This window comes from Apodemus sylvaticus, chromosome 7 (genome assembly GCF_947179515.1).
Source record: "Apodemus sylvaticus chromosome 7, mApoSyl1.1, whole genome shotgun sequence".
Lineage (NCBI taxonomy): Eukaryota > Metazoa > Chordata > Mammalia > Rodentia > Muridae > Apodemus > Apodemus sylvaticus.
This window is the reverse complement of record NC_067478.1, coordinates 132,509,119-132,529,848: the sequence shown is the minus strand read 5'-3', so window position 1 is coordinate 132,529,848 and position 20,730 is coordinate 132,509,119. Positions and strand designations below refer to the sequence as shown.

The window sequence follows — 20,730 nt, the reverse complement described above, 5'->3', positions numbered from 1 at the left end:
ATTACTTTTGAGTCTTACAAGTCTATTTAATTTATTTTACCTGTGGATTTATCATTTTTATTTGTTTATTTATTTATATTTTTATATATTGTGTTTATTAGTGTTGTTTTATCACACTAAAAACATTGATCACTTTCATAGTACTACTGTCTTTTTATTCTTCATTAAAAATGCAAATATCTGAGTGTGTTTTGCTTTTCTGGTTACCGACTTTAGGTCTTCCTGAGATTTGCAGTAGCATTTTGGAGAAGTTGTTGAAAGAAGGTTATATTAAACATAAACCAGACCAGTTGACCATAAATCAATATGAGCCTGGGCATGGTAGGTGTTTCTTTTTAAAAAAACGAACTGTTTTTTTCCTTTTTAGATCATGTATTTTCTTTTATGTAGGTGCGTGTTTTACCTGCATGAATCACATGTGTCCTTGGTACCCTTGGAGATCAATGAGAACATCAAGCATTGTGGAGCTGTAGTTATGGATGGTTGTGAGCTGCTGTGTAGGACCTCTGATATATCAGCTAGTGCTCTTTTTTTTTCAATAATTTGTTTTTATTCACTTTACATCCCAATTGCAGTATCTCCTCCTCTCCTTCCAGTCCCACTCTTAGGAATCCCCCCTTACCCCCTCCTTTTCTCCTCAGAGAAGGGGAAGCCCCTGCTTTGGGATGACCCAACACTGGGACACATGCATTGTCCCAGCAGGACTAGGCACATCCTTTCCTGCTGAGGCCCAACCAGGCAGACCAGGTCGGGGAAGGGGTGCTCTTAACCTCAGAGGCCTGCCTCTAGTCCTAGTTGCTTCTTCTCTAAAATCCTAGTCATATATTTAGAATTTAAAAGTTTATAAAACTTTTTAAGATCAAAAATTAAAATTTAATAATTTTTGTTTTATCTCAAACTCCTTTTCAGGCTGCTCTTGCTTCTATTTGATGTCTGTATTGCTGCCGATTGCTCTTGTAGCCTCTACCTCCATCTTTTGAGGGATTTCCACTGTAAAACATAATTAAATGAGCATACATTGCTGTTTTTGGTTTTTTCTTGTTTTTGTTCCTTTCTCAACATGTTAGAGATGGAGTTGGTAGCTTGGAAAATAAAAACAAACAAATAAAAACGTCCAGAGGAAGAAGTTTGCAATCCATAGGAAGGAAGAAGGCTAACTGGGTGGATGATCTCTCTTGTCTTCTATTCTAAAATCTGGAAAACAGCTCTGGGCGTATAGTGAAAGTGAAAATATTAGGTATAGATAGGTTTCCTTCATTTATTAATAGCATTTTCATTCATTATATATAGAAGTTATGTAATTTTTTTCAGGATTTTGCTTTTGTCAGTATTTTTCCCCTGTTTTTATCATGGTATGTTTTATTTTATTTTTTTATTGTGGTGCTGAGTAGTAAACTTGGGCCTAGTACCTGCTAGTCACAAGCCATGTCACTGAGCCTATTAAGGCTGAGTCTTAATGTTTAGCCTGACTGACTCAGACTTGAGCTGCTCCTGTCCCAGCTCCCCCAGTGCCAGGACTGCAAGTGTGTGCTGCCATACCCGTACTCTCTAAGAATGTGAACTGCATGTATTCCTGACTATAAGCCTTTAGGAGAATGTATCTTTTTTCCTTGTATTGTTTCTTTGTGTTGCAAGTTCCCTTAACAATGGCTGCTCATTTACCAGAAGTTGTGTCTTGATACACTTAGTCCTTACATAAGGATTCTGCTTTCCACATCCTTGAGAATCCCAGTGCTTAAAGGAAGGGGTGGGGGTGAGGAGGGGGAGAGGAATAGAGGTGGGGAGAGAGAAAGAGAGAGGGGGAGAGAGAGAGAGAGAGAGAGAGAGACTGACTGACTAGTATTTGTCTTCCACATTGTCTTCTTATGCTGTGAAAGGTCCTATTTAAACAGTGACTCTTTAGCCTGGATATTATAGTCAAGTCTCAGGGTCATGATGTTGAGATATTCTGTTTTAGATTTAGTTGAAATTTGTTAAGTCATACTTATTATGTTTCCCTTTAACTAAGATTATAGTAGTTTTTTAAGAATCAAACAACCTTTTCACTGTACTTATGTGCAGCTAGGTGTGCCCAGTCTGAATTCGCATCGGACAGTGAAGTGATGTCATGTTTTCTATCTCAGGAATCCCTGCCCATATTGACACGCATTCTGCATTTGAAGATGAGATTATTTCTCTCAGTTTGGGGTCAGCGGTAAGTGCAGTGTGAAGCAGTTTTTTTTTTTTAAAATTAGCTTTTACCATATTTTTTACCTTGCTCATTGCCTCCCCTTCACCCTTGTGGGACTATCTACATTGTAAAGGTAATAAAGTTCTTTTTTTTTTTTAATAGAAAGGGCATTGTTAACACTTTAATTATTTCCTCTCTTTTTAGCTGTCTGAAGTTTTATCTTATAGCTCATTAGATGCTATGAAAAACCTATTCATTTATGTATACATTTCATGTTAGCAGTTAGGTGAAATCCAGATTTTCCTAGTGCAGTTTGGTCACCTATCTTTGCATCCTCACCACCTAGTAGCAAAAGATAGTAGGTGCAGAAAGGAGAATAATGGCAGAACTGAAGGTCACATGGCTGGGAATTCTGTTCACTTTTTATTCCTGTTTGTTAGGCGTGGTCTCTTTGTCCTTGAGCTCCCTATGTAGACCAGGCTGCCCAGTAGACCAGGCTGCCCTGTAGACCAGGCTGCCCAGTAGACCAGGCTGCCGAGTAGACCAGGCTGCCCTGGAACTCACAAAAGTCCATCTGCCTCTGCTTCCCGAGTGCTAGAATAAAGGCATGTCATGTACCTCCTCACATGGTGGACCTTTTTACTTAAGTACCTTGAGTCAGACCTTTTAGACCCTTCAGCAGAGCATCATTTCTGCCCTTCCAGGTGAAGAAGAGACTCATATTACTCAGTGCTTAGTTTCTATAGTTGCACTTGGACAGCTGACCATGTAGAACTATGATGTAAACTGGTGAGTGTAAGCCCCTCACGGTATTGTACAAATTACTACTCTGATAACTAGGCTCAGCTCCTTTGGTGCATGTAGGTCATCAGCTCCCAATCCCATACTACTCTAGTGGCCTTTCTGGACATTTCCCGCTCCTGGAGTTGCAGGAAGCAATCTATGCCTTACAGAAAAAGAACACAAAATCTGGCCAAAAAATTCCATCAATCCCTGGGTTTTTCCCAGTATCAGGGCACAGAATCCCACTAGTCCCTGCATCTGCCCTAAGGCCAGGCCACAGAATATCAGCAATCCCTAAGCATGCCCTAAAATCAGTCTACAAAATTCCAACGATCCCAGGCCTCCCTGGAAAACTATCCTCCCACCTTAGAAACCCTATATAAAATTTGCCTCTTGCTCAGTTGTTTGCTGCTTCCTTCCTGGGCAGAGGTAGTCACCCCTCTGTGGCTTTCTCAATAATTCTCTTGTGTGAAGTTTGTTGTGGTATTCCTCCCAAACTGCTGGGATACCCTTCCCCTTAAAGCTGTAACACTTATGGTGTTAGGAGCAAGTTACATATGAACTTTCAGACAGAAATAAAAGAAAATAAATCCTGAATAATTCTTGAAATATTGAGAGCATCTGATCTAATTAGAGGTTGATTGAAAATCTGATGTCTCCTGGAGGCAAATACTATTTGTCTTTCCTCCTCTTATCCTCTTTCTCCGTCCTTCTCTTTTTGTCTCTCCCCCTATATCAATATAGGTCCCATCTCTATAATTTAGTACTTTGGCTTCTTAACATTTGATGCATTCTTATGATCATCTTGATGCTGTAGTTAAAGAACCAATAATGTTTGTTGGATACAGTAAAACGATCTTATCATTTACATATATGGATTCTTGATATAGAACTTTTCGGAAATAGTTAGCATGGTAGAAAAAACAGAAGTTCTTTTTCCATGTTGCTGATTCTTGCTTGTAGTTTTAAAGGGACTTCCCATAGTTTTCTTCCCAAACTTGAGAAATCAGGAAAAGGAAAAGGGAGATCAGTGTGTTTTCAGCTCCCTACTGAGAAAAGTGATTGCAGACCTCACTATAATGTCTGTGGCCCTGTGGACCTCTGAGTTACAAAGCACTGCCCTGGTTCCTAGCCCAGACTCTGCTTAAAGGAAGAGGCAAGCCTTGTAGCATTGGACTGGAAGCATTCTATTAGATCCTACAGACTGGCTTGTTCTGAAAGAGATCAAAGAAGAGAGCAGGGACAGGTGAGGGCAACTGCAGGCTAACGGGTAAGCCAGCACTGCTGCTGTCCTGGGATGCTATCAGCAAGGCGTAGGTAAAAGCTATGATTGTGCTTTCTGTTTGTCCTGGAAAAAATTGCTTTGCTCCCTGGAAATATGAAAATGTGGAGACCTTGTGTCTTCCCAACACATCCAAAGTCACTGAAATGCTTTAACTGAAGATTGTAAGATGAGGAACTCTTGTGCTTTGTTTGAACTGAAATTACTTTGCTTATTATTTCCATTTGTAGTCTCTTGAGACATGGTTTTCGGCTACTGGTGGCATGATAGTTTTTGGTTAAAACTTTCTTTGTAATAGTTAGAGAGCATACATGTTATAGTTATAACAGGAATAGATTTTACCTTCAAAGATACTTTGAGGGAAGTAAGTCTTTGACATTTTGAAAATTTGAAAATTAACCTTTCAGATTATTATGCTATTTAAAATAAGGTTCTAAATCTGAGCTTTTATTTTATATATCAAGTGGGATTAATGACATTAATTAACTTTCTTAACCAAAGGATTATGGTAGGAATAAAATGAGTTTATCTTGTGAAAATGGTTTTCAAACTTGGAGCCATCTGTATAGGTAAAGGCTCAAGAGGCCTGGTCCTCTAGGAGTACTTGTTCTAAGCCTTCATTTTTGGCAGAAAAGGAAGGCCCTTGTTCCCCTGACCTGGAAGCAGATTTTCTCATCCTTGGCATCCTCTGTTAAGAAATTTTGTATAATTCCATTTAGTGTACCTTTGGAACCTGGCTGTTGTGGTGGCTTTCTTTTCTAGCCACAAAAAGCAGATTTTTGTTTATTGCCAAGGCTGTCACCATTTAATTGGTATTAGATTCTACCTTGCACAGTAACCTTCTTCACTGTGAGGAGATTCTGGGATGCTAGGTTATTGGGTGTATGAAAATGTTTCAGTACCTAATGTATAGTGTATATATATAATGTATAATGTATAGTGTATATATATAATGTATACATGTATAGTGTATATATATATATAATGTAGTGTAGTATAGTATAAAATAGTGTACAGAGCTTATAGTGAAAGAATCGATGGTTGCCTGTATTTATAGTATAACTTATAGTTGCCTATTGACTAATGCATGGTGTCTATATGATTGACACTGGCTATATCTATGTGCTTCTGTTTCATTGGAATAAAATTTTGAGAAGCATCATTGCTTTGTATTTTATGCCATTTTTTTTTTTTGCCTTTTTTTCTCCCCACCTTTATATTACTTTCCTTTTGTGGGAAATTTCTAAGATTACTTTTAATACTTAAGTTTTCTAATTCAAGGTGTTCCTGCGAGGTTTTTCTTTATTTTAATCTAAGTCTCATTTCAATATTTTAATTTTATTACTATCCTAGGTCTTATGATATTTCTAAAAAAGTAGCATAAGTCAGAAAAATGTTGTCAGACATGCTAGTTCATATATTAATCCCAGCACTTAAGAGGCAAAACCGAGAAGATTGGTATGAATTTTGGGACAGTCTGGCCTTTAGAGTGAGACTCTTATTATAAAACTGAAAACACTAGGTGTACATCTTATAAAGAACCAAAATAGCTTTACTTTGTTCAGATATATTTGTATTGCTACTACAGCTAAATTGTGGTCATCTTAAATGCTTTTGTACCTTTGGAAGTACCTCATGTATGTACAAATACATTTCTTCATGTGAGAATGATTTTAGCTGCAAGTAAGAAAAATTACAATTACACAGTGAATTAAGTTGATATCTCAGATAACAAGATGTTGTTTGAAGACTAGTTCATGCTTTCTTGCCCAAGATCTAGCTTAGTGAGATACCAGCCAGGGGAAGGATGCATCTGGACAAGTGAGAATAATATATAATAATATTAATATATTAATAATATATTATATATTATATAAGTGTTTCTGTACCATAGGTTTGTTCTAATACAAGCTGAACCCTTCCTTTTCTGGTCTTGTGTGTTTTGAGTAATACCCTTATCATAAAATTCCTTGTTATAATGAGCTAGAAATGCTGAGCAGATAGTCAGTTCAGCAAATACCATAAGGACTCAATCAGCTGCAGATAACAATGAGCATTTAATGTGCAATATATGTACCAAAATTTTATTATAATAAATTAAATTTTGACCAGGGTATAACTTGAAAACTGAAACTAGAAATTATGGAGACAGGTGATATTTTTTTTTCCTTTTAACAATATTTAGTTTGTATAGTAACTACTACTTTTTAAACAATGGGTTATATGGACGTTATCTTGATATTGTTTTCTGGTAAAATACAATGACATAAAAATTTTTCTTTTCTTTTACAGCTTTATTGTAAAAAGAGCCTCTAGCCCACATACATCGAAGTTTTTATCAGTTTTTTTGCTTGTTGTTTATTGGGATAAGGTCCTGCCCACTCTGTCATGTAGGCTGTCATGGACCTCACTAGCCCAGGCTGGCTCTGAATTAGTGATAATCCACCTCCCTCGGCATCGGAGTGCTTGGATTATAGGTGTGAGCTAGCATACTGGCTTTCCAGGAGTCTCTCCTAGCTTTCTGATATTCATACCACATTTAGAAGGTCTAATTATGCCCTGATTGCTATATTTTCAAATATAAACTGGTGTTGGCAATGATTTAAATAATTTGTAGGCATCCCTTTTGTTACCTTTAGAAAGTCTTGTAGTATTCTTTTAAAAATTGAAACTTTAATTTGCTTATATTTGTATTATATTAGCTAAGTTATTTTTGACATCAACATTCACTAAAAGAACAGACAAACTGGGCAGGGATAGTAGTTGATGTTGAATGTAGAAAACTTCATTACTAATTTTATAAAATCCTCGTTCCCTCTGGTTTTGTATTCAAGGTCATGATCACTTTAGAATCAGCAAACATTCTTTTTTTTGGAAGATAATATTGTAGTTATATTTATGTACAGAAAATTTAGTGTACATTTAACCCAATTTAGTGGCGAGTTCTTTAGCCTTTACCTTTTCCAGTTTGGCAATGCAAGCCACAGACTTAGGACCCAGGATGGTGTCTCCCCAGTGGTGGTGGATCTCGTCATATTTGTCAATATAGTTGGTCCTAATAGCTTCCACCAGCTTAGCCAGTGTGCCCTTGTCTTCCGAGTTAGCCTGTGTGAAGGCAACAGTGGTGCGTGTCTTCCTGTGGACCAGGCGCCCCAGCCTGGCCTTTCCCTGGATGATGCAGTCGGGCACTCCCATCTTTCCACACAGGACAGGCAGGAAAACCACCAGCACAGTGGGGTCTACATCATGGGCAATCACCACCAGCTGAGACTTCTTGTTCTCCACCAAGGTGGTGACTGTGGTGACTCCTGCTCGGAGGACAGGTGGTCTCTTAGTTGGGACGTCCCCTTTGCCAGCGGCTTTCTTCTCAGAACAGGCCAGCAGCCTTTGCTTCTTCTCTTGCCTTGTCTCTGGCCTGTACTTGTGGGCAAGCTTAAGCTGCTGAGTAGATGTTCGCCTGTTCATCTGTTTGCTGGATGACCTGGTTAATGGCAGGAGGGACTTTGAGCTGCTTATGGAGGATGGCTCTTTGCCACTGTAGTCTGATATAGCAGGGCCATTTGATGAAGCGTATTGGATCTCTTTTGGGCTGGATGTCCTGCCCAATGCCAAAGTTCTTCGGCCTTTTCTCAGACAAAGGACTGACCACCTTTTTGGCCTCATTACTTGATGACGGCAGGGCTGTGCCCACCTTCTTCCCCTTGATCATTTTCCTTTAGCCATCTTGCTCTGCTGGTGGAGAGAGTATCAGCAAACATTCTTGACATGTATTTTAAGGATTCTAACTGTGGTATTGAGATTTGAACCCAGGGCCTCACTCATGCTAAGCTGTGCTACTTAGCTATGTTGGGGGTCCCTATAAATTTGCTCTGAAGCATTACTTATTGCATCTGATGCTTTCTTTTGAACCAACATTTAAAAGGGGAAATGAACACAAATGATCTCCTAGATAATGAAGCTCATGAATGTCTCCCACACTCAAGTTAACACATGCAGCCACCATCCCCTGTGTTTCCATAGGCACTGTTTCCCCAGTAATATGACAAAAGGGATGTTTCTAGCTTAACTTCTAGACATTAGAACATCTGATGTCCTAAATTCATTTTAGCTTGTCTTCCTCAAGATTTCATGTACTATTATTGCCTTGCAGTGGCTCTTAACCTTGCGAATGCTGTGACCCTATGATACCGTTCCTCATGTTGTAGTGACCCTCAGCCATAAAAGGCTTTTTCTTGCTACTTCATAGTTACAAATTTGCTACTATTGTGAATTATAATGTAAATATCTGATAGTTACGATGGTCATAAGGGGCTGTTCAACCCCCAAAGGGAATGTGATCCATGGGTTGAAAACCAATATGCTAATGCTTCTTTTACCTTTGGCATATTTCAAGACTTTTTCCCTTTATCTTTCATTTCTTATAGTTATATTGTGATGGGTTATTTATTCCCTCAATACTGATGAATGGTTTTTTTATTCTATGTTGGGTTTGTTGGGTTAATTGAATCTGTGGGTTAGTTTTATCCATCAGTTTTACACAGTTGTTAGGTACTGCTCTTTTCATTCCTCTATAATCTTTATTTTTACTTTTTCTTGTTTTCTATATTTTGGCAACCAAGTGGTTACTTCCACTAACAAATTTTAAAATTTGTTTATCTATATGTATGTAAGTGTGAGTGCCAGCTACAACACATAAAATAAAAGGATTCACATGTGAAATCAGAAGCCAATTCTTGAAACTCTGGGATTGGTTGTTTCCCTACAAATAATTGTTTATTTTTGTTTAATTTGTAATTAGATACATTTATATTTGTTGTACTGTTTTTCTGGGTTTTTGGGGTGTTTTGTTTTGTTTTGTTTTTTGTTTTGTTTTGGTTTGGTTTGGTTTGGTTTTTGTTTTTTTGTAGACAGGGTTTCTCTGTATAGCCCTGGCTGTCCTGGAACTCACTCTGTAGACCAGGCTGGCCTCGAACTCAGAAATCCACCTGCCTCTGCCTCCCAGAGTGCTGGAATTACAGGCGTGCGCCACTACTGCCTGGCTTGTCCTCTTGTGTGGACCTTAGCTTAACTTCAGGAAATTGGAAACTATGTACATTGGTTTAAAATGAGTTTTTTCCTTTCTCTCAAAAATTTCTTATAAACATTTTTGTACAAAAGAGTGGAAAGAATTGTAAACATCCCTAAACCTGCTCCATAGATCTTACAGTTAACATTTATTATATTTGCTTTACTCAAATGTCACTATTTCTCCATCAGTTTGTTAGTCCTTTTTTATATTTACACATTTCAAGCCAATCACAAATACGCACACTTCATCTATACAAACCAGATTTATGTATTGTTTATAAATAGAGTGATTTTAGAATATGACTAAATAAAATTATTTATGGACATTTGGCAAAAAATGTTTGTAGATAATTTACTCAGTTATCTTTACTATATTTATATTGAAACAAAGTGGAAACAATTGTGTTCTTGTCTAATTCATTATTATTTAGAGATAGTTTTTATGCATATTATTTAGTATTTTATGCAGTATTATTATTCAGAATAACAGTAATATTCACTGACATTTGTTGAATATTTTTCCAGCTACTGTGCCAAATTTTCTTTATCCTATTTATATTTTCTGCTCACATCTTAATTTTAATAGGTTATTTGTTCAAATAAAATTTTTGTTTTCAGTTCTATGCTATGCTGTTTAAATTCTGGTTCTTGGGCTGCTGCTGTCTATAGTCCCTGTTATTTGCTGGGTTCCTGAGACAGAAAAAACCTTCTTGGCCAATGTATTTGTGCAGGGCCATTTAAAATATTTGAATGTAACTCAGAAAAAGTTGTTCTTTTTTTTTTTTTTTTTTTTTTTGCTCATTTGTTAGTACCTAATTCCATTTCCCTTAAATTATTGCTTACTAACATTCTATGGATTTTCACATTTGCTATATGCCAACCACCATGGGTTATAATCTTTATTTATTATTTAATTCATGCAGCAATCATTTAAGGATTAAGAAAAGAAAGATTCAAAGAGGCTGACTGACTATTAAAAATGGCTCCTAAACTAAGAACCAGACAAGGAATGTTTCAGCAATGTGGCACTGCCTTAGTCTTTCTGATGCTCTGATCCTAACACTTATAGTTTACTGGGGGTGATTCTTAGACATGTGGATTTACGAACTTCATTTCATATTTGCTCAATCTCAGTACAAAAGTATGCTACCCCCTGGGTCACCTATCCTTATTGTATTGTGTTAAGAGTAAGTTGTAGCTTTATTATCTGTTAATGTAGAACAAAATTCCGCATGAATGAATTATCCTTAAACTCTGTAGTATATGAAAGTAGACTCAATATTAACCTTTCTTGGTTATAACCTTTACAATTTTATCTTTGCTCCAAGATTGTTATGGATTTCAAGCACCCGGAGGGTGTCACAGTACAAGTTATGTTACCTCGTCGGAGTTTGCTGGTGATGACAGGAGAATCTAGATACCTTTGGACTCATGGGTATGTATTAAGGTGAATTTGGTGACTGATGGGATACTTTCTGCCTAGTGAGACTTCTCGCTCTTCTTCGTTGTACTGTTTGAGCTGCTGAAGCCATGTCCTGTCCTGTACATCAGATCATTTCCTTACAAGCCTCCTAGGACATATGTAAGTTTTTTCTTTTTTATAATACATTACCTTTATATTTTGAAAAGACTCCAGTTTTAAAGAAAACTTGTAAATGCGATAGGGCAAACTCCCTTCACTTTTCACCTATAATTCTCAGCTGTGAACATTTTCTATGTCTTTTACTTTTTCTCACATATTATCATTGCTTTTACTTGATCATTTGAGAGTAACTCATCATGATTCTTCATTTTGGTGAAAGTGCATGTTTAATTTTTTTTAAGAACATTATACTGCTAAAATGTATGTGAGAGAAAGCATGTATGTATATATGTGTATAAAATAATTAAAATATTGCTGAATTTTATATGTATTCTTTTTTTGCTTATAAGTTTTAGCTGACATATTTAAAATATTCAAGAAAATGACCATGTTATTGCATTGGTAACCTGTCTTACATTTTATTTATTTATTTAAAATAGATTCTTCTCTTATACAGTAAACCTTTCCTCAGATTTCATTTCACCTACTCCTCTCAGCTCTCTTCCATCTCCCCTTTCCCCAGATCCACTTCCATTCTGTTTCCTCTTTAGAATAGAGCCAACCTCCAAGCCACTGTGGTCAAATAGGAAAAAACAATATACAGTAAGATAAGGCAAAACCCCCCTCATATTGGTGTTGTACAATGCAGACCTATAGCTGGAAACAAGTCTCAAGGTCAGGCAAAAGAGTCAGAGATATACTCGCTTCCACTGTTAGGAGTCCCGTAAAAAAAAAATCACCAAACTAAAACCCCTAACACATATGCAGAGGACCTGATTCATACCCATGCTTGCTGTTTCAGTGTCAATATCTTAGTGCAGTGAGTTCCCAAAGACAGAGCTGCATTAAGAGGACGCGGGTTCACAGCCACAGTTAGCCAATGCTGACTTCATTCAAAATTTCAACATCTTTTTTACAGAAAACAGCCTAAAGATTGCCTATGCTTTCTTGTTCCTACCAGGTACTATTTACCTAGCAATAGCTTATCTTGGTTGAAAGTGATCTAAACCTCCTTGCAGATTGAGAAATCTGTCAGCAGTCCAACTCTTTAGTGTGATGACTAATTAAACTATAAGCAAAGTTACTTTCTCATGAGAAAATGAACATGAAGGCTCTTTCCTCAGGTTTGCAACTTACTTGGCAGGACACCAGGACTCTGCTTGAGAAGTGTGGTTCTTCAGTCTCAGTCTGCGAAGAATGACAAAGATTCTAAATTGCCTCAAAGCTAGCAAGCTAGGAGCAGTCTCCTCATGCCATGTATCTCCATGAGCCCTGGGTAGTTGATTCAGTGGGCCATATTGGGCTATATTCTGATGTGCTCCATCCACTCTGACTCCTACAGTCTTTCCTCCCCCTCGTCCACTTCCTTGGGATTCTGGAAACTGAAAGGGGAGGAACCCAATGGAGACATTCAGTTTAGACTCTAATGTCTGCGGGTATCAGCTCCTTCTGTCTGCTACCAGAGGAAGCCTCTCTGATGACAAATGGATAAGGAAAGTCTGAGTATAGGTATAGAATATTAAGAAAGCTTATGGTCTCTTTGTTTTTTGTTTGGTTTTTGCAAGCTGTGTTTTTCTACCTGGATCTCTGGGCTATCTAGTCTTTGGTTTCTGGCCTTGTAGGCAATATAGGGCGTGGGCTCACTCTTGGGTGGGCCTCAAGTTAAAACAGATGTGGGTTGGCTCCTCCCACAAGTTCTGTGCCTTCTTGCAGGCAGGTCTAATTGTAGGTCAAGGGTTTTGTAGCTGGTTTGGTGTACGAGTTGCTCTTCCCATAGCCTGCAGATTGCCTCCTAACAGCAAAGAGACTAGAATGTAGGAGTAAAGGCTCCATGCAGACACCAGTATACCCACTTTACATTCCATGAGCTCCACTCCACCACTTAAATACATCTGAATTTGAGTTGTCTCTCCCTGCATTCCCTCCTTTCTTCCCTTCCTACCCACCCCAGTTGATCACTTCTGCCTTTCCTGTTGTTGTCCTTGTATGTTGTTTCCCCCCACCCAACTCCCTCTCCAATGACTTTTATTATAGTTACTCTTCCCAGGGAGATCCATACTTTCTCCATAGAGCCCTCCTCGTTTCTTGAATTCTCTGGGTCTGTGGATTGTAATTTATCATTTACCTAACAGTTACATCCACTTATAATGGGTAGATACTGTATTTGTCTGACTCCAGGTTGTCACACTCAATTTCTATCCTGTCCCTCAGGACCTAGTTATTCCGGGAGCCGAGGAGGACCAAGCCTGTTAAGAGAAACGGGCGGGAAAGAAAAGCGAAGCCAAGCAAAAGGGGTGTCTTGTCTAGGCCTCATTAATGAAAAGCAAAGCGCCTGGTTTTGAACCAAAAGAGGAAGTAGGGAGGGGCTGAGGGCAATGCTAAAAGCACAGAAAGAGGAAAAGTCATCAGGGTGGATGCCAAATGTGGTTTCCAGCAGCGTTTCTGGAATGCTGGTTCCGCCTAGGCACAACCGCAGGTGTTCAGCCAGGATAAGAACCAGTTGATCAGCCTTGTGTGAAGAAGGGAGTGGTTCAGCTATAAACTGCAAGGTCTGTGGACTCTCAAGGTGAGAGCTGTTGAAAGTTTGGTTTTCCACAGTTTGGTCTTCCACAAATTTCTGCATGTATAAAGCTGCAATGAACATAATTCAGCAATGGTCCTGGAGGTAGGATGAAGTATCTTTTGGGTATAGAGCCAAGAGTGATATAGCTGAGTCTTGAGGTAGATTGATTTCTAGTTCTCTGAGGAACCAAAATGTTGGTTCTATAGTAACTGTAAAAATTTGCATGCTCAACAGTAGTGGAGAAGTGCTCCCGTTGTACCACATCCTCACCAGCATTAGCTGTCATTTGTGTTATTGATCTTAGCCATACTGACAGGTATAAGATAGAATGTTAAAGGTATTTTGATTTCTGTTTTACTAATGGCTAAAGATGTTCACTGTTTCTTTAAGTGTTTCTCATAGATTTGAGATTCCTCTGTTGAGAATTATTTATTTAGATCTGTACCCCATTTTTAAATTGTATTATTTGGGGAGTTTTTTGTTTGTTGTTTCTTTGTTTTGTATTGGGTTTATTTTTATATCTAATCTCTTGATTTCTCTATATGTTTTAGATATTAGACCTGTATCTTATATGAAGTTGATAAATATCTTTTTCCATTTTATGGGCTGTTGCTTTGTCTGAATGACACTATCCTATGCCTTACAGAAGCTTTTAATTTCATGAAGGGCCACTCATTAATTATTAATCTTATCACTTGCACTATTGGTATTCTGTTAAGAAAGTTGTGTCCTGTGCGAACATGTTAAAGGCTGTTCCTTACTCTCGCTTCTGTCCAGTTCAATATATCTTGCTTTATTTTGAGGTCAGTTTTGAGCAGAATGATAAATATAAATGTATTTTCATTCTTCTAAAGGCAGATACACAGTTTGAATACCATCATTTGTTGAAAATACTTTCTTTTGTTCCAGTGTACATTTTTGGCATTTTTATAGAAAAAGATAGCTACAGGTGTATGAATTTTTGTATAGGTATTCAATTAAACACCATCAATCAACATATCTCTTTGTATTCCAGTACCATGTTGTTTTTATTGCTAAACCTCTGTAGAACAACTTGAAATCAGGGATATCTCCAGTAGTTCTTTTCTTGTTCAGGGTTGTTTTAACTATCCTGTGACCTTTTTTTCCCTTATAAAATTAATTATGGTCTTTTAAATGTTTGTAAAGAATTTTGATGGAGATTGCATTGAATTTATAGATTGCTTTTGGCTGGATGGCTACTTTTAATGTAAACTTTACTGGTCCATGAGCACTAGAGATCTTTCTGTCTTCTTGTATATTCTTCAGGGTTTTTTTCTTTCTTTTTTTTTTTAAATACTTGAAGTTTTTATCATACAAGTCTTTCACTTGCTTGGTTAGGGTTACCCCAAGATACTTTATATTGTGTGTGGCTATTGTGAAGAGTGTTTTTTCCCCTGATTTCTTTCTCAGTCTACTTGTGATTTGTATATAGGAGGCCTAATGATATATGTATTATTGGATATTATTTTGATAAAATCTTTCTGGGCCTCTGAATTGGGTTTCTTTTCTTTATTTATTCTTATTATCCTTAGGTTTAGTCAATTCATAATAACATAGACTTTGTTAGGAATTTTTTAAATTTAACATTTATTATTATGATTTTTATTTTTTTTTTAGCTAACATATGTATTTCTTCTATGGTATCTTCAATGTCTGAGATTGTCTCTTTTATCCCTTGTATTCTGTTGGTGAAGCTTACTTCCTATTCATATTTCTAAATTTTTCCAGAATTCCATCAATTTGTTATTTCCCTTTTTCTTCTATTTCCATTTTCAGATCTTGAACAGTATTGCTTCCTTCAACTGTTTATATTTTTCTTAGATTTTAAAAGGGATTTATTCATTTCTTCCAATTGTTGGTATTTACCTCACTTTCTTTGAAAAATTTATTCATTGCTGCTTTAAAGACCTCTATCATCTATATGTAGTTGTTTTTAAGGTCTTTTTCTTTTGCTTCAGCTTTGTTGGAATATTCAAGTCCTCCTCCTGAGGATACCTGGCTGTTACTAATTGTGTTCTTAATCTGGTGGCATCTGGGTTTGGTGTGTTATAGTATAAATGTTTTTTTTTAATTGAATATATTATTCATTTACATTTCAAATGGTATACCCTTTTCTGATTTCCCCCTCCCCAAAAGCTCCCAACCCATCCTTCTACCCCCTGCCTCCTTTTGCCCTTCCACCCAACCCACTCCCACTTACCCCCCCCCACCTTCAATTTCCCCATGCTGGGGCATCTATTGAGCCTTCATAAGACCAAGGACCACTCCTCCCACTGATGCCCCACAACGCATTCCTCTGCCAGACTTTTGGCTAGAACCATGTGTACCCCTTGGTTGGTGGCTTAGTTCCTGGAAGCCCTGGGGCTTCTAGTTGGCCGACATTGTTGTTCTTCCCATGGGACTGCAAACCCCTTCAGCTTCTCCAGTCCACTCTCCAACTCCTCCACTGGGGATCCCCCCCCATACCCTGCACTGAATCCAGTGGTTGGCTGCTAGCATCTGCCTCTGTATCTGTAAGGCTCTGCAGGGCCCCTCAGGAGACAACCATAACAGGCTTCTTTCAGTAAGCACTTCTTGTTATCCGTAATATTGTCTGGGTTTGGTGACTGTTTATAGGATGAATCCCCAGGTAGGACAGTCTCTGAGTGACTTTCCTTCAGTCTCTGCTCCGCACTTTGTCTCCATAATTACTCCTATGAGTATTTTGTTCCCTTTCTCTGAGGAACCAAAGCACCCCCACTTTGGTTTTCCATCTTCTTGAGCTCCCTGTGGTCTGTGAAATGTAACTTGTGTATTTTGAGCTTTTGGGCTAATATCCACTTATCAGTCACTGCATACCATGTGTGTTCTTTTGTGATTGGCTTACCTCACTCATGATGACACTTTGTAGTTTTATCCATTTACCTAAGAATTTCATGAATTCATTGTTTTTAATAGCTGAATAGAACTCCATTGTGTATATCTGTCAAAATTTCTATATCCATTCCTTTGTTGAAGGACATCTGAGTTTTTTCAAGCTTTTGACTATTATAAATAAATCTGCTAGGAATGTAGTGGAGCATGTGTCCTTATTACATGTAGGAAGGAGCATGTGTCCTTATTACATGTAGGAAGGAGCATCTTCTGGGTATATGCCCAGAAGTGCTATAGCTGGGTTCTCAGGTAGTACATGTCCAGTCTTCTGAGGAACTGCCAAACTAATTTCCAGAGTGGTTTTACCAGCTTGCAATCCCACCAGCAATGGAGAAGTGTTCCTTTTTTCCCACATCCTCTCCAGCATCTGCTGTCCCTTGAGTTTTTCATCTTAGACATTCTGACTGGTGTGAGTTGAAATCTCAGGGTTGTTTTGATTTGAATTTCCCTGATAACTAAGGATACTGAACATTTCTTTAGGTGCTTCAGAGTCATTCAAGTTTGCTCAGTTGAGAATTCCCTGTTTAGCTCTATACCCCAATTTTTAATAGGGTTATTTGACTCTCGGGAATCTAACTTCTTCAGCTCTTTGTATACATTGGATATTAGTCCTCTATCAGATGTAAGGTTGGTAAAGATCTTTTCCCAATCTGTTGATTGTCATTTTGTCCTATTCACAGTATCCTTTGCCTTACAGAAGCTTTGCAGTTTGAGGTCCCATTTGTCAATTCTTGTTCTTAGAGTGTAAGCCATTGCTGTTCTATTCAGGAAAATTTTCCCTGTACCCATGTGTTCAAGGATCTTCCCCACTTTCTCCTCTATAAGCTTCTGTGTATCTGCATTTCTTTTCCAAGTAAAGCACATGTGCATTTTAATGTTTGTTGTTTCCCACCTACATACGGGTGGACAGCTTGCATTGACATGTTTTCCTCATATGTACATATTTGAAGAACTAATTTTTGCTTGTGTGGTGGGCTGTGGCATGACAGTTTTGTCTGATTGTTGTGTCACTGTGGCTTTCTTTTCCTTTTTATCCCCCCTCCCCATATGTCCCATAAACCTTCTTCTCTCCATCCATTCTCCAATCACCTCCCTCCTTTATCTCTGTCCTTATATTCCCCTCCAATGCTAGATCAATCCTTTCCAGGATCAGGACCCTCTCCATACTTCTTCATGGGAGTCATTTTTTATGCGATTTGTACCTTGGTTATTCAGGGCTTCTGGGCTAATTAATATCCACTTATCAGAGATTGCATTCCATGTGTATTCTTTTGTGATTGGGTTACCTCACTTAGGATGATATTTTCCAGATCAAACCATTTGCCTAAAAATTTTGTGAATTCATTGTTTCTAATTGCTGAGTAGTATTCCATTGTGTAAATACACCACATTTTCTGTGTCCATTCCTCCTTTGAGGGGCATCTGGGTTCTTTCCAGCTTCTGGCTATTATAAATAAGGCTGCTATGAACATAATGGAGCATGTGTCTTTATTGCATGCCGGGGAATCCTCTGGGTATATGCCCAGGAGAGGTATAGCAGGGTCCTCTGGAAGTATCATGTCCAGTTTTCTGAGAAACCGCCAGACTGATTTCCAAAGTGGTTGTACCATCCTACAGCCCCACCAGAAGTGGAGGAGTGTTCTTCTTTCTCCACATCCTCGCCAACACCTGCTGTCTCCTGAGTTTTTGACCTTAGCCATTCTGACTGGTGTAAGGTGAAGTCTCAGGGTTGTTTTGATTTGCATTTCCCTAATGACTAATGATGTTGAGCACTTCTTAAGGTGCCTCTCGGCCATCCGAATTTCTTCAGGTGAAAATTCTTTGTTTAGATCTGTACCCCATTTTTAAATAGGGTTATTTGGTTCCCTGGGGTCTAACTTCTTGAGTTCTTTGTATATATTGGATATAAGCCCTCGATCAGATGTAGGGTTGGTGAATATCCTTTCCCAATTTGATGGTTGCCGTTTTGTCCTTTTAACAGTGTCCTTTGCCTTACAGAAACTTTGTAATTTTATGAGATCCCATTTGTCAATTCTTGATCTTAGAGCATAAGCTATTAGTGATCTGTTCAGGAACGTTTCCCCTGTGCCCATGTCCTCAAGGGTCTTCCCCAGTTTCTTTTCTATTAGTTTCAGTGTGTCTGGTTTTACATGGAGGTCCTTGATCCACTTGGAGTGAAGTTTAGTACATGGAGATAAGAATGGATCAATTCGCTTTCTTCTGCATGCTGACCTCCAATTGAACCAGCACCATTTATTGAAAAGGCTATTTTTTTTCCACTGGATGTTTTCGGCTCCTTTGTCGAAGATCAAGTGACCATAGGTGTGTGGATTCATTTCTGGATCTTCAATTCTATACCATTGGTCCATTTGTCTGTCACTGTGCCAATACCATGCAGTTTTTAAAAACACTATTGCTCTGTAGTATTGCTTGAAGTCAGGGTTACTGATTCCCTCAGAATTTCTTTTGTTGTTGAGAATAGTTTTAGCTATCCTGGGTTTTTTGTTATTCCAGATCAATTTGAGAATTGCTTTTTCTAACTCTGTGAAGAACTGAGTTGGGATTTTGATGGGGATTGCGTTGAATCTGTAGATCGCTTTTGGCAAGATGACCATTTTAAGTATATTAATCCTGCCGATCCACGAGCATGGCAGATTTTTCCATTTTCTGAGGTCTTCTTTGATTTCCTTCTTCAGAGACCTGAAGTTCTTGTCGTATAGATCTTTCACTTGTTTGGTTAGAGTCACACCAAGATACTTTATATTGTTTGTGGCTATTGTGAAGGGTGTCATTTCCCTAACTTCTTTCTCAGCCTGCTTATCCTTTGAGTATAGGAAGGCAACTGATTTGCTTGAGTTGATTTTATAACCAGACACTTTGCTGAAGTTGTTTATCAGCTGTAGGAGTTCTCTGGTGGAGGTTTTCGGGTCACTTAAGTAGACTATCATGTCATCTGCAAATAGTGATAGTTTGACTTCTTCTTTTCCAATTTGTATCCCTTTGACCTCCTTATGTTGTCTGATTGCTCTAGCTCGAACTTCAAGTACTATATTGAAGAGATATGGAAAGAGAGGACAGCCTTGTCTAGTCCCTGATTTTAGTGGAATTGCTCCAAGTTTTTCTCCGTTTAGTTTGATGTTGGCTACCGGTTTGCTGTATATTGCTTTAACGATGTTTAGGTATGGGTCTTGAATTCCTGTTCTTTCCAAGACTTTTAGCATGAAAGGATGCTGAATTTTGTCAAATGCTTTTTCTGCATCTAATGATATGATCATATGGTTTTTTTTTCTTTGAGTTTGTTTATGTAGTGGATAGCATTGTTGGATTTCCTTATATTGAAGCATCCCTGCATCCCTGGGATGAAGCCTACTTGATGATGGTGGATGATCGTTTTGATGTGTTCTTGGATTCATTTGGCAAGAATTTTATTAAGTATTTTTGCATCAATATTCATAAGGGAAATTGGCCTGAAGTTCTCTTTCTTTGTTGGATCTCTGTGTGGTTTTGGTATCAGCGTAATTGTGGCTTCATAGAACGAGTTGGGTAGAGTTCCTTCTGTTTCTATTTTGTGGAATAGTTTGAAGAGTATTGGTGTTAGGTCTTCTAAGAAGGTCTGATAGAATTCTGCACTGAAACCATCTGATCCTGTACTTTTTTGGTTGGGAGATTTTCTATGACCCTTTTTATTTCTTTGGGTGTTATGGGACTGTTTAGATGATCTATTTGATCCTGATTTAGTTTTGGTGTCAGATATCTGTCTAGGAAACTGTCCATTTCTTCCAGATTCTCCAGTTGTGTTGAGTATAGGCTTTTGTAGTAGGATCTAATGATTTTTTGAATTTCCTCAGTTTCTGTTGTTATATCTCCATTTTCATATCTAAGTTTGTTAATCTGGATACTGTCTTTGTGCCCTTTGGTTAGTCTGGCTAAGGGTTTATCTATCTTGTTGATTTTCTCAAAGAACCAGCTCCTGGTTTTGATGAGTCTTTGTATGGTTCTCTTTGTTTCTACTTGATTGATTTCGGCCCTGAGTTTGATGATTTCCTGCCTTCTACTCCTCCAGGGTGAATTAGCTTCTTTTTGTTCCAGGGCTTTCAGGTGTGTCATTAAGCTGTTAGTGTATACTCTCTCCATTTTCTTTTTGGAGGCACTCAGGGCTATGAGAAACACCAAGGCATGTAATATTATTTGTGACTATTGTGACTGTGTGTGGGTTCATTTCTGGGTCTTCAATTCTATTCCATTGATCTTTCTGCCTGTCTCCAAGCCAATACCATGCAGTTACATGGTATTGGGTAGTTTTTATCACTATTGATCTGTAGTAGAGCTTGAAGTCAGGAATGGTTGTT

At 38.1% G+C, this 20,730-nt stretch overlaps 1 protein-coding gene and 1 non-coding gene across 6 annotated transcripts in view; both read left to right on the top strand.

Annotated features, from left to right (window-relative positions):
• Alkbh8 (alkB homolog 8, tRNA methyltransferase) overlaps nucleotides 1-20,730 on the top strand; it is a 48,642-nt gene that overhangs the window by 10,101 nt on the left and 17,811 nt on the right. For all 5 annotated transcript variants that reach the window (XM_052189196.1, XM_052189193.1, XM_052189194.1 and 2 more), the window contains 3 exons: nucleotides 217-321; nucleotides 2,124-2,194; nucleotides 10,631-10,737. In XM_052189196.1, coding sequence (XP_052045156.1) covers nucleotides 217-321; nucleotides 2,124-2,194; nucleotides 10,631-10,737 — 283 coding nt within the window. The remainder of the gene's footprint in view (nucleotides 1-216; nucleotides 322-2,123; nucleotides 2,195-10,630; nucleotides 10,738-20,730) is intronic.
• Nucleotides 4,950-5,078, top strand: LOC127690337 (small nucleolar RNA SNORA24). The gene has a single exon (XR_007979059.1). It is a non-coding gene; the product is annotated as a small nucleolar RNA SNORA24 (small nucleolar RNA).